Source organism: Indicator indicator, chromosome 8, assembly GCF_027791375.1.
Source record: "Indicator indicator isolate 239-I01 chromosome 8, UM_Iind_1.1, whole genome shotgun sequence".
NCBI classification, from domain to species: Eukaryota; Metazoa; Chordata; class Aves; order Piciformes; family Indicatoridae; genus Indicator; species Indicator indicator.
Window position 1 is genome coordinate 35,602,464 of NC_072017.1, and position 13,664 is coordinate 35,616,127.

Sequence of the window (13,664 nt, forward strand, 5' to 3'; positions counted from 1 at the left end):
CTTTTGATTCAGTTGTCATTCAACGCAGGCTATGCTCACTTTTTGGTCTCAGTAACAAGCTGGATACAGCTGACTGTCTATATTATCATTTCCTCCCTTTCCACTTAACAGCTGGCTTTTTTGATTTTGTTTTTAACGAACACTCTGGGTACAGACAGACCGGATATTACCCTGAAGTAGAAAAAAGGCAGGTATTTTTACCATGAAAACACAAAGCTCAGTTCTATGCATTCTATTAACCTTGTCTCACTTCATGAGACACTATCTAAAGCCTTCAGGCATAAACAATTCTAAAAATGGAAGTTTTCCATAAGGAACGTCCTTCCTGTGTGATGAAACACACAAGTTATCCAAACAGGATGTAGTAGAGAGTACACATGCATCCTTCAGTTGTATGGCATTAGCCCTTCCTAGTTGAATTACTCTTTAGAGTGGAGTTGCTTTTGTTTTTTCTAAGCAAACGTGCTCTGCTCATAACTTCATGAAGCAAAGACAACTGGGCACAAAAGTGAATACAACTGAAGGAACAAGTCACATACTAAAGACGACAGTAAACTTTTAAGCTTATTACATAACGATAATTATCTGCTTGGAAAGGATTACAGTCAGGGTGTCCAGACAAGTCATAAGACACGAATTAAGAGTCTTCTAAGCACCTGATGGCAGAATTATTCCAAAATCTGGAGAACAAGGTTGAAGACACCTTATCTCCCATCTCATTTGATGCCATACTTTGTGAGTGGACAGGAGCAATTCTGAAGTTCTGAGATTCAGAAACAAACAAGCAAGCCAGTCCTCCCCTTCCCTCTGCTCCACCCTTCACAAAGGAATACACAAAAAGGAAACATTCATTTTACAATATCAGTGTTTATTTACATGAGAGAAGGCTTACACAAGCTGAAAAGTTGTTTCAACAGGAATCCAACAATTGGTGCTTTTGCCTGTCTTCAAAAAAAGGATGAATTTAAGATTTGATGATGCAGCTTCATAATACTGTGGCCATCACTTCGGAAAAAAGTACCAGGAATCAACTAAAACAAACAAACAAAAGACATCAGGAACCACATTAGTTCTAAGCAACTAGCCAGACAAACGAAGAAGCAACAACCTCCTCTCCTATAACCATGCTCCTGGGTGAACTCTATCCCCAGCCTGTGTAAAGCACAACCTCAAAAAAGGATCTGTTCAGTTTGGCTGAAACAGTCCTGCAACAACTTAAAACAGCAAAGTGACCATCCCTAGAATACACCAAAGATCAGGCAGATCATGTTCAGTTGTCTGTCAGAGGTCTGAGATGCCATACTTCAGTAAATAAATGCTATTTATTGGCATACCATATAAGGGCAAAAGGAATGCAACTTGCTTTCCCATGACATGGGCTACACAGATGTTACTTTGCAAACCATCTGCAACTCAACTCATGACTAAGTTTCTTAGGGTTTCTGTAACCCCTCCCATCTCAAAAAAGCATGTATGTCTTCTCCACAGTTGGAAAAAAACCTCTCCTTTTTTTCAAGCAGGTAACGAAAATGTAGGATGCATGCTTATTTCCTGATGAAAAACAAACATTCTGTTAACATGAAGAACAGTCCTAACGGTGAAAGAGAATTTATTTTTCAGAACTTACCTTTGAAACTTAAGCACGGTTATGTCACTTTTAGGGAAGGGGTTGTTTATTTGATTAGTGAGCTACTGTGAAGAATGAGAAACACTAAGGCAAAGCAACCTTTCTTCTTTAAAAAGGATACATTTGCCTTCCACAATCAGTGACAGAAAAATTGTCTTCATCTTTTTTTCTGAACTACACTTTGACTCACACTCACAAGCAACCTCCCACAAACCTTTCATGAATTTCTGCCCATGTCATACTTACTAGCAGCCAAGCATTACAGTCTGACAGAATATAAGGATTATGATTCTCATGTGTATAAACCCACCTTTTGGCAACACAACAGTTCTTATGTCAATTTTTGAAGCAAACAATTTAAAGAAATCACATGGCATTTGGGCAAAAGCATACCTTCTGGGGGAAGGGAATCTCCAGTCACGGGCACTGGTGCCTAGAAAAGCCACAACAAACAGAAACCAACATATCAATGTTGAGTTGAAGTTTCACAGGTAGCACCAAAGCACAAAGATATTTTGATACTGCTAGGGTCAAGAGATGTTAATAAATAGAACATTCTGTTGCCCCCACACAATGATCTACTGCACAGATTTTCTCTTCCTCCCCCTCCCCACACTACTGTACACATTTTTTTGGTTGCTCATAAATGACAAAAGAAACACACTAGTAATGAGTGATAGATTAACACCTTACCTAAGGTAAAAGGAATTTTCCTATGTTTTTTCTTTGAGGATTACAGGACTTGCCATTTACATAATAAAGAGTAAAATTCCCTTCCCAAATCCACTACTATCCCTCTCAGCATAAAGGCATACATGCAATTATATTCATACACACCCACAATTACATATAGGCATATATTTTTCAAATAAATGTGCAGTTAAGCTATTTTACAACCACATTTCGATGCAATATGATTCAGTTCTGTGGAAAGTGACAAATACTTTAAAATGGAGGTTTGTAAGTCCAGGTCCATTCCAAAGCTGGACTCACCACTATGCAGTGGCAGTGGCATATCTTGTCTTACTACTACTTCAAGGTCAAAATTAAAGCCAGTTTTAAAACTAGCTAGAAGCAACCTGCCTCACCACAAGGATGCTAGTTACTTGTGTAGCAACAACCCTCCCTCCACCACCTATCAGCTCTTCACCAAGAGCTGAGTTGTCCAACTGCCAATAACTGATGGGATAGAAGAGAGCATCTCAGCACAAGAAATCCTGCCATGCTCACTCGCACACACAAATCGAGTGCAAAAATCATGTGGATGTTGGCCTTGACCAGGGCATAAGACCACTCCCAACTTCACTTACCCAAGGAGATAATTAAACCCAGCTTGGTGAACTATGCAAAAAAGAAACCACCTCCAAGGCAGGGTTTATAGCCATTTGAAGCTTCAGAAGGACAAAGTTGCACAGCGAGCACCTGGTGAAATTTCCTGCCACCACTGAACGACACATGAAGACATTAATGCAAATGCAGCAGTACCCTGCAGGCAGGCAGGCTGATCCAGAAGCCAGAGACAGGCTTAAGACAGTACAGAGGTTGACCACTGCTCTAGATGTGACCATCCAACCAATTCCTCATCTGCCAAACAGTCCACCCAACAAATCCCTATCTCTCCACTTCAGATAGAAGGATGCCATGGGGGATGGTGTCAAAGGCCTTACAGAAGTCCAGACAGAGGACATTCATTGTTCTTCCCTTGTCCACTGATATAGTCACTCCATTATAGAAGACCATCAGGTTGGTCAAGCAGGACTTGCCCTCCATGAAGCCATGCTGGCTGTCAAATCCTGTCCTGCTATGCTTTAGCGTAGCACCTAGGACAACCTGTCCCATGATCTTCCCAGGCAGAGGTGAGCTTGACCATTTTTGACCATTTCTAAAAAATGGGCGCAATGTTTCCCTTTTGCCAGTCATCAGGGACTTCACCTGACTGCCAGGACTTTTCATATAATATATGAAGTGTCTTGGCAGCTACAACAGTCAATTCCCTCAGGACTCTGGGATTCATCTCCTCAGGTCCCCAACACATGGATGTTCAAGTTCCTTGAGTGGTCATAAACCTGATCTCTTACAGCAGGAGCCATTTTGCTCCCACGGTCCCTGCTTTGAGGTCCATCCACTCAAGAGGTGTGGGAAGAAGGCCGGCCAATGACGACAGAGTTAAAAAAAGATGAGTACCTCAGCCTTCTCTTCAACCACTGTTAACAGTTTGCCAGATATGTTCATTGGTGGGGGCAAGGAGTATGCTTTCTTCAACCTTCCTTTTCTGGCTGACATACCTGTAGAAGCCCTTATTATTTGTTGTGGCCCTTGTCAAGTTCAGCATCAGCCTTCCTGACTGCATCACTACACAACTGAACAACATCCCTACACTCTTCCCAGGATACCTGCTCCTGCTTCCTATTTCTGTGCATTTTCTTCTTGCCCTCTATTTTGACCAGCAGGTCTGACTCTGCCATGCTGGTCTCTTTCCTTCCTTTCCTGATTTCTTACACATGGTGGAGAATTCTTGTGCTCCAGATAAAGCATCTTCCAGACCTTAACACCAGACCATCGCCTCTCTTCCCAATAAAATCACAATTTTATTTCATAATGCAGTGAGAACTAGTAGTCACCATGTATAAGCAGGTGTCTGACACTTCTGGGATAATTGGTTAAAAAAATGTAAGGTAAAGACTCAACACCTTCCTGCCAGGAACAGATCAAAAACTCATCTCACTGAACGAGGAATCTCTTCGCTACACAACCCTTTCATTTGGAACATGGTTTTTAAAAGCCCACAAATAAAAAACCAGAGCAATTAAAAACAAAGAACACACACACACACACTAAACAAACAAACAAAACCACCAACCCCCAAACAACCAAGAAACCAAACCAAAACCCAACTAACCAAAATAAGTCAGAGTAAAAAACCCACCAAACTTGCTTTGGTTAAGTTCCAAATGGAAATATCCTCTCAGAAACACACAGGGAGAAGGGCAGCTAACAGAGTTTCCTGCTTAGGACTGATTTATTCAAAACACATTAGCAAATACATAGATTCAAATTTTATAGGAGGTTTTCTAAATTATCAAGAAAAGCCAAAATTTTTCCCCTACAGGACACTGTTCTGCATTTTATCAAAAAGTGACTTCATCTCTCAAAGTTCACTTTCTCATAAGGGGAGAATTATGTGACCAGTCTGCAAAACACTGCTCTACTAACTATATATAGATTGTCTTGGACATTTTCCAACTTGAAAAGTCCCCAGCAGCTTCTTCACAGAGCAAGTGAGCAAAGGAGCAAGCAGTTCTCAGGATTAATGTTAAACAAAGGCTTGGCTGTCCTGTTCAGTTTTACAGATGGCAACACTTAAAAGCCTGAAATAAGCAGTACATCTTAGCAGTAACACATTCAGCTACACAGCTCTATTCCTCCTGGGTTGAATTTTCAGCATACACTAAAGAGTGGAGCCAAGAAAGAGATGAAATAATTTTCAGAGGCTAGAGAACACTAAAAGTTTTCACCACCTAGTGTTAAAATTCAACTGGGTTTGTAGTTGCAAGGGGCTGGTGCAATTTTGGCTGGTTCAGATGTTCAGTATGTGTTCCTACAGGCAATAATTATCTTGTTTCTTTAGGACTATATAGATATGTCATCTTCACCAGATGTAGAATCATTCCTAGTTTGCCACCACAGATGACAGTACACAGGGCCCACCATCTGGAAACTAACTTGAAGTGAAAATTTCCCAATACAGACAAGCCATTCTAGTCCCTAATGAAAGGATAAATAGTAAATAAATCCTACTGAAATCAATAGGACTATCTTGAGACCTACTCAATCCAAATCTATATGAGGTTGTGATTACTGCACAATTTAGTAAGAACTTGTTTGTATTCCATTTGGTTCTTAGATAATAGTTCCCTTGCTTATCATAAAAGAAAAAATATTTAGAACAATACTGAGTGTTGGCCTTTGGGGGTTTTGTGTGGTTTGGGGTTTTTTTTTGAGTTTTTTGGTTTTGTTTTGATACCTCAGTATACCTGACTGATGACAGTTAGTACCCACTCCAGAATTCCATAATTGGAGTCTGACTCAGGAAACAGAATTGCAGGGAACTAACTCTCCTGCACAAGTACCTCAGAAATTTTGTAGTAACTGAAAGATGTTTCTCACTGCACTTGCATACAAAAACCTCTACCTCAGCTTTCATTCTTCTGTTTTTATTCAAAAGTTTATAGATTAACATTAATTAGAAGAAAATTTATCTGCCTTTAGTTAAAAAACAAACAACAACAACAAAAAAGTCAAACAAAAAACCCAAACAAAATTCCCAGACAGACACAGGCAGCTTTCATTTAAAATTACCAGAGCCATTAAAATTCTGCAGCCAGCTCACACGTACTTCACTTCAGTTTGAAAGAGATGTCTGACAACCAAAGTGGGCAGTGTAATGTACTAGACAAAAAGATATCTGCTTAAAATGTGCAAGTCAACCTCCATGATTATATTTAGAGTTTGACTGTCCACCATTCATGTTTCAAGAGCATTTTACTTTTTTTTAGTTTTCTTAGACTGGAAATCATGTGCAGTATAAGCAGTATTTTAAAGGGCACTGCATTTTTTCCCTGTCTGAAAAATACCAAGAGACAGTACCCTACAAAGACACATTAAAATACTGAACTGAAACAGAACAATGGAAAGTATGTGATGACAACTTCACACAACCAGTATCATTTAAAAGAAAATGTGAGGCACGGAAAAGCCAAGAAGTTATAAAAATTGATAAGAAGGGAAGCAGCTTATAGTAAAAGACATCCTAGTTTGATACAAGGTACCTAATTTGTAAGCTGGTTTTACTAGCCTTCCCCCACAAAAACCAGGGAAAATAGACAAACTAACAGATACTGCTGATTTTAACCAATAGTTACCACACATGCTTCAAAGCACAAACAGCACAAAATGCAAAACAAAGTATCTTTGCAGGTTTGGTACCACACAAATACATCTGAATTTGAAATTTTAGTTGCATTTAAACACTCACTAAAAGTTATTGTAAATTTCCAAATATAGGGGAAGTAGATTTTTGCAGATAGCTGTGACTGACATTCCTAAAAACATATCTGAAAACCAAAATGATTTTTTATTTAAAACTTACAATCTCATTAATCAACATTCACAAATGCAACCACAGAGGTACTTTTAAAGAAATGCTGAAAGCACGAGATCTGAATAGGAAAAGCAGTGAGGTTTGACACTTCTTTAAGACTCTTCCTATCAACTGGCAATCTTATTTGCTTGTCCTGGGTGGTGTTTTGGCACAATGCATTCTTACCAGAAATGCTATTGGAATGCTAGCTGCACAGACAGTAAATACTGCCTCCTCTGACACCTGAATTTGCACAAGTACTGTGACTACTGAGGCAAAGCACTGGCTGCCCAGATAGCCATGCATGTGTACAAAATACCTGCCACACTCATGTGGTCATCAGCACAGGCTCAGTCAAGGCAGATGTTAAAAGAACCAAAACAAAACACAAACCAGGCAATACTTAAAGATACTTTTCTCCATGTAATTTCTGTTACCTTTGCTTAATTTCTGACATCCAAACTAGTGTATTTTAAATGAAAGAAATTCTCCTCCACCAGCATTTGCACATGAAAGCATCAGACCTGCAGGACATTTTTCTTGCCTAACAGGAAATCTGCATGTTTTAATTTTATGTTAATTTTCTGAATATGACAGGCGTTCTTTAAGGAACACTGAAAAAAAACATCCCCTCTCCTACAGCAATGTATTTAATTATGCAAGTAGACAAACAAAGGATCTCTTTAGTGATTAGGGACTACAGTCAGCTAGTCAATGAGTTCTAACACTGGGTGGTAACTCATGGCAACAGGGGAGACAGAGAAGACAGCAGGCTAGACACAAATAGCAGTCCATCTTGCTATTCAGGATCAGATGAAACAGCACTGGAGAGGGAGAAAAACGAAAACAAAACAAAAAACCCCCACCAGAACAGTAATGAACCTGCCAGAAAGCACAATTGGACCACTGCAATGAAAGGTTTGTACATTTCCCCCACAACCTTTGCATTTTTCCTTTTGAATTTTGAACATGCCTTGAATTTTTAAGGACCATTTCAGTTACTTGTTTTTTCTTCCAGTTTTCAGCTCTGAATCTTCTTTTCCTATTAATCATTCTTAAAAACACACGGGTGGAGGGGAAAAACCTAAAGTAAATATTATCCTTACCGACTGCACGATCGATCGGGCATCCTCCTCACTGCAACAAAACGGGCTGCCACTCACCAGAACATTTGTGCTGAAATGAAAAAAAAAAACCACCATGTTTTATTTAGCAGTAGGAAAAAAGATACCTTCACATAAAGAGCTCAGAAATGTGTATCTGCAAGAAATGAGTAAGTCAAAACCACAAAGCAGCCAGTAAAGCGGGAAGGGAGCAGGTGTGTTAATGGCTGTTTTTTGTTTCTTTGGGGCTTAGAAGCCTTTTAGACAATATATTCTATATTAATGCAAGCCATACTCAGTCATTCTGGCAGTTCACTTGGATACAGTTCAGAGCATCACAGTTAAGAAACTAAATGCCCCTGGAAGTCAGCAAAGACAAACTGGTACTTCTTGGGGAGTTCCAGAACACCTACATGGCTAGCACAGAAGGCATCTCTTGTGCCTTACAGGATGGACAGATTCTGTGGTGGACCGCCCTTGATTTGTAGTAACCTGCCTGCAGCATTTAACAAGGAGGAGGGAAAATGGGTGAAAATTCTGCTCCTACATAAAGCAGCACATCCCTGTACTGCTTCCAGAGAGCAGACAAACTCTGGGACCAAAAACTTAGCAGCAATGTTTCCACACTAATACATATCCTTTCACATCAAAAGTGACTTTGGTTTTTAAGGTCCTACACAGAAAACAGCAAGAGGTTCAATTCTTCAAAGCAGAACTGAAATCTTCAATATTTTTTCATTTCATCAACATGAAGCTTGAAGTTTTTCTGAAATTACCAAGGCCAAACATTAAGTATTCTTGCCAGGCTGAAGTAGAAGTACCTGTCCAACCGCTAAGTTGTTCAATTATCTCCAAGACAGAACATCACATATTCCCAATAAATTACAAGGTGACAGTGACTACCAGAGCACAACCTTCCCCACAGCCTTTAGCTTCTGGTTTAGCTAACAGCAACACACAGCCCTTGGAAACCACAAAGCAAAGGTACCTGCCTGTTCCTCAGGGCCTCTGGTGCAAGAATAGCCGATGTAAACCAGTCCAGAGAGCTTAATAAAGTCCAGTTTAATTAAGATCAGGACAAAGGCTAGTAAAGAACAGTAACTCGGTTCTCTCATTCCAGAGAACAACTATAAAACTATGGAAAGCTAAGCTCCAATAGAATTTTGCAACAGAGTAATACAGCACTGAAGGATGGAATAACAGTGACATTTGCATGGATGCCATCATTCTCCCAAAATCATCCTAATGAGACACTGTGGGCCCGATTCGCCAAAGCTGAACTAATCTAGGTCACTTTTATATATTCAGTGTATTTTTGGAACCACTTGTCAGTAAATCATCATCATCACAAATCTGCAATTAGATATTCATAGTCTATTATCAACTAATCATCAAAGCCATGACTATTCCTGTCATCTCAAAGTAAAATAATCTTAAGTAGTTCATGCATAGCTGCCACATGTTGAACGCCATTAGTATAGCATGATACAAAGAAGAAAAGATGCAACTGCATACTTACCACTTAATATCACCTCCATCAGCTTTTTTGTGAATTAAAGCTTTCCAATATTCATGGGTGGATTTAATAATTTCAACAGCAAAATCCTAGTTCACACCAATGAAAAAAGTTTTATGAATTAATAAAAAAAACCACAAGCCACAGAACTAGAGTACTAAAGCATACTGCTTCATGTGTTATTTTCAGGGGCCTCCTTTGAGGCCTCATTAAATTTCTGGAAAACATAACACCTTTTTTATGAAAAGAAACACACTTGACTGTATCAAATACACTGGCAATGCATTCAGGACTTTCCCTCAGTTTGCAGCCGGAAAACATGAAGGCTGCACACAAAAACGCCTTCTCTATATGTCCAGAGAAGGGCCACGAGGATGATCTCTGGACCTGAAACAGGTTGCCCAGGGAGGTGGTAGACGCCTTAGCCCTGGAGGTTTTTAAGGCCAGGCTGGATGTGGCTCTGAGCAACCTGATCTAGTGTCTGAGGTGTCCCTGCCCATGGCAGGGGGGTTGGAACTAGATGATCTTTGAAGTCCCTTCCAACCCTAACAATTCTCCAATTCCATTAAAAATATGGTATCAGCACTAGATGCTAAGCAGACACCTACAGCTGTAGGAATCTGTACCATGTCCTAAATGGGACAAATTGTGTGAACTCTTGACTCTTCTGTTCTGTTACACGTGCAGAGTTGAGGTTTCCCCTCTAGTGGCAAAAGTTGCATTTACTTCATTAATTGCCCAATCATACATTTAAGCATTTGCAGTAACATTAAGATGTCAATTGCTTAATTGTTTCTGTTTGTTGAAAACAAAAATAATATTGAGGGCAGGGACAAAGAAGCTTCAAAACAGTAACGTAAAACATGGCCTCAGTGTCCAGATGGTGATATCTAGACCGGCTTTCAAAAAGCTGCCAACAGAACATTCACATTTCCTACCAAGAAGTGACTTGGCCAAATGCCACTGGAACATTATGAACTCCACCAGGGCTGCTGGAGCATAGCCATGGTTGCTTCACTACATCCTGGGTCTCTAAAAATGCTTGAGAATTACCCAAGTGCTCCAAACCAGCTACCCTGGGGCACTTCATGCCTCAAGTCTCAACTCCAATGGCCTGACACTGTTAAACTGTTGCTGCAGAGCAACACTCAGCTTTACAGAGCAGGAAAATCCGAGAGCAGGTCCTGGGAGGACAGGAGAGAGATCAGGTTATCAAGCCTTACAACTCTACATTTGATTGATTTAAAAGTCAGATTCAGTGCAGAGGGGAGCACAGCATCTCTTCAACAAGACAAAACATGTCAAGTTGCCCGTGGTGCTTAGAAGGCATTTTATAACTTTGATAGCATGCTGCAAGGCTGAACTAACTGACATATTGACATCATTCATTAGGGACCTGTGATTCTTTGCCAAAAAAAAAAAAAAAAAAAAAAGCCTGCAGAGTGTGCAAAGGATTTTTACTCAAATCACACCCAATTTCCTCTGGAAAAATCATGGTATTTTCTTCAGCAAGGTCCACTCTCCTTTCAAACACTGCCCATTTTTACTGCAAATAGTTCAAAAAGCCATTCATTTTTTTTCCTAAAAGAAGGAACAAGTTTTTTTCAGCTTTGAAATCAAAACCAGTTCAAATGCTTTTACACAGAATTACCAGAAAAGAGTATACCTTCAGCAAATACCAAGCATCAGAAAATCTGCAACCTCTTGCCTGCTTAAAATGCACAGGCTTAAAAAAAAAAAAAAAAAAAAAAAAAGACTATCTGGGTTGCACTCTTCCTCTGCCAGGGAGAGTGAAAATGCTGTGAGAAAACCCTACAAACATATAGATGAGCGTGTAAGTCTTGTCAGGATTAGGAGTGAATGTTCTTTTGCAGACTTCCTTTACTAACTTATGCATTTCCCTGAATAAAATGGAAGGCAGCAAACATAATTTATTCCTAGTCTAATAAATTGTGCTTAAAGGTCTCTCAATATAATTTTTTTTTTTTTTTTAAAGCTTCCCCTGTACACATGACAAAACAATGCATCTTTAATTTTGGATTATTTTCACCTTGTCTTTAAATTCTCCATTGAAAGCAAAGTGATTTTCTGGTTTACCATCGGGGATTTTATATAATTGGAACCAGTCAAGCGTAGCCTCAAGGTAACCAGGTTTGTGCTTCCTGACATCATCAATACCTGTAGGTTAAAAAAGGGAGGAAAACAAAATAAAAGAGGACTGGTCATTTTTACTCATAGTTTTTCTAACATTCTTTTTTAAAGCCTCATAAGGGGTCTGCAAGCAGTTTGATTTCACTGAGCAGTTTCAAAATCACTGGGGAACTTCACTTTATTACATTAGCTGCCTGTAGTTGGTGTCTTATGATTTCACAACCACACTAAACAGGTAAACCAGTTGCCTCCCACCCTTCACTAATTAAGACCCAAAGGGACAATGAATATAAGGACCATATTTGTGACAGAAGAGGAAGAAAATTCCGTATTTATAGGCTTTCATCTCAGTAGGCACCTCTCGCAATACTAGATTATTCAGTAAGGTAAATGTTTTTCCCCAGCAACCGCAGGGACTACAAGCGTTTTTTGATAATGGAAGAATAGCTAGTAAGCCAAATTTCAACACATGGATTTTTAAACCAGCACCTCACAACAAAATACAAGCTTGACTTCTCAAAAGTTATATTAAAGGCATCCCTTTGCTCACATTACTTCCAAATTCAGCCCATTAGATACCAAACAGATACATGCCAGGAGCACTGAACACTAACTCTACTGATAACCCCATGATAAGTACACACGCTCACAACGATGAGCCACCTCTACCTTTACTTCTATAATCCTGCCACACAAAGACTCAACAGGACACAGAGGAATGTATGCCATTTGCCAGGCACCCTTGGGACAGCGGGTACAGAAAGATTTAAACAGTCACACTGTAATTCTGCTCAAGCAGCAGAGCAAAGCAGCTACAGCAAAGATACAGCTCATGAGCTTAAAAGCTTACTTCTGCTCTGCATGTCAGACTTCACTGGGTTGTCCCCATGAGACGACCATCACTCCTGTCACTTGCAGAGAGGTGGTGCCTATCATCCCCTTGGCAAATTAACCTTCTGGAAATATGTTCATATGGAAAAGCCTTCAATACAATTTTAATTGATTCTGATACAACGAACGTTTTTGTCCTTTCTGAAAGCCAAATACTTTTTGTAGCTGGTGTAATTCTTCTCTATTTCCCTCCTACATTCACTTCTGGCAGAAATGGGAACTAACTTCTTCTTGTGGTCTTCCATCTATTTCATAACCTCACACTGCCCAGGCTACCTTCCATGCTGTTAGTCTCCTCCTCCAGCGTTTTGCAAGTCACTTGCTCATTTCTCATGTCTTAACTCCTTACTCTCTCTCCATGCTGCTTGGCTACTTCATTCTCTTCTCCCCCAGATATGCCCCACTCATTGGCATATGATGGTTGGCACTGATCCCAGATGGATTTTCAGAGTTGCTCAGTCTGTGGAACTGACATCTAGTCGAGTGCTTTCCATCCTAAAGTGTCTTTTTAAAAGTTAGTCTGTGAACATGGACAAAGTCTTGTGCTACAAATCATTCAATTCTCTGTAGACCACCAAGTGAGATGGCATGTGGACTGAACTGTAAAATGAAACCTATGTGAGAAGAGGTTGAGCGTTCACAAGCATCTGATAGACACTACTCCCGAAGTCCACTGGATCACACACTACCCAAAGAACAAACCATAAAACTTTGAAGAACCCTATGTAGGGACTTGGAGTAAAACACATTTTGAACTTGGCTGCTGGCCATCTGCCTGTAGAAGATTTCACTGGCACAATCCCAGAACAAAGTGAGGACACACAAGGCTGTGCTAGAGGCAGGTCTCCTAGCTGGGACACATGTTTAAGAGCACAAGAACCCTTACACTGGAGTGGGTGAATGAGACCAACCAAGAGAAATTATTTAGAAAAGGTCAGGGTCTTGGTTGGAGGAAGGCTAATAAAATTGCAGCTAAAACTGGACACTAACAAAACTGCAGCTCCCATTCAAATGGGTTTCTGGGCACCAGTCTACCATGCTGTTCTTCTCAAATCTGTAAAACAATTTCCTTGGCTCCTAGCAGTGGATGAACTCCAGATTTGTATCTCCAGATACAACACTTTTTTCTGGTTCCTGGTCCAAACCTCCTCTTAATTCTGTACCTCAAATCCTCCTACTTGCCTCTTACTCCCACAACACCTGCTTAGCAAAAGTGCTTGACTCTCTACTAACTTG

The 13,664-nt window shown here is 40.0% G+C and overlaps 1 protein-coding gene across 1 annotated transcript in view; it reads right to left on the minus strand.

The window, feature by feature from the left end:
* Nucleotides 1–867: 867 nt before the first annotated feature.
* The window catches only part of PPA2 (inorganic pyrophosphatase 2), a 36,239-nt gene continuing 23,442 nt past the window's right edge, over nucleotides 868–13,664 (minus strand). Inside the window, exons 9-13 of the mRNA XM_054382964.1 lie at nucleotides 11,437–11,564; nucleotides 9,390–9,475; nucleotides 7,874–7,943; nucleotides 2,021–2,060; nucleotides 868–1,031 (exon numbers count right to left, since the gene is read on the minus strand). Coding sequence (XP_054238939.1) covers nucleotides 1,003–1,031; nucleotides 2,021–2,060; nucleotides 7,874–7,943; nucleotides 9,390–9,475; nucleotides 11,437–11,564 — 353 coding nt within the window. The 3' untranslated portion in view covers nucleotides 868–1,002. The remainder of the gene's footprint in view (nucleotides 1,032–2,020; nucleotides 2,061–7,873; nucleotides 7,944–9,389; nucleotides 9,476–11,436; nucleotides 11,565–13,664) is intronic.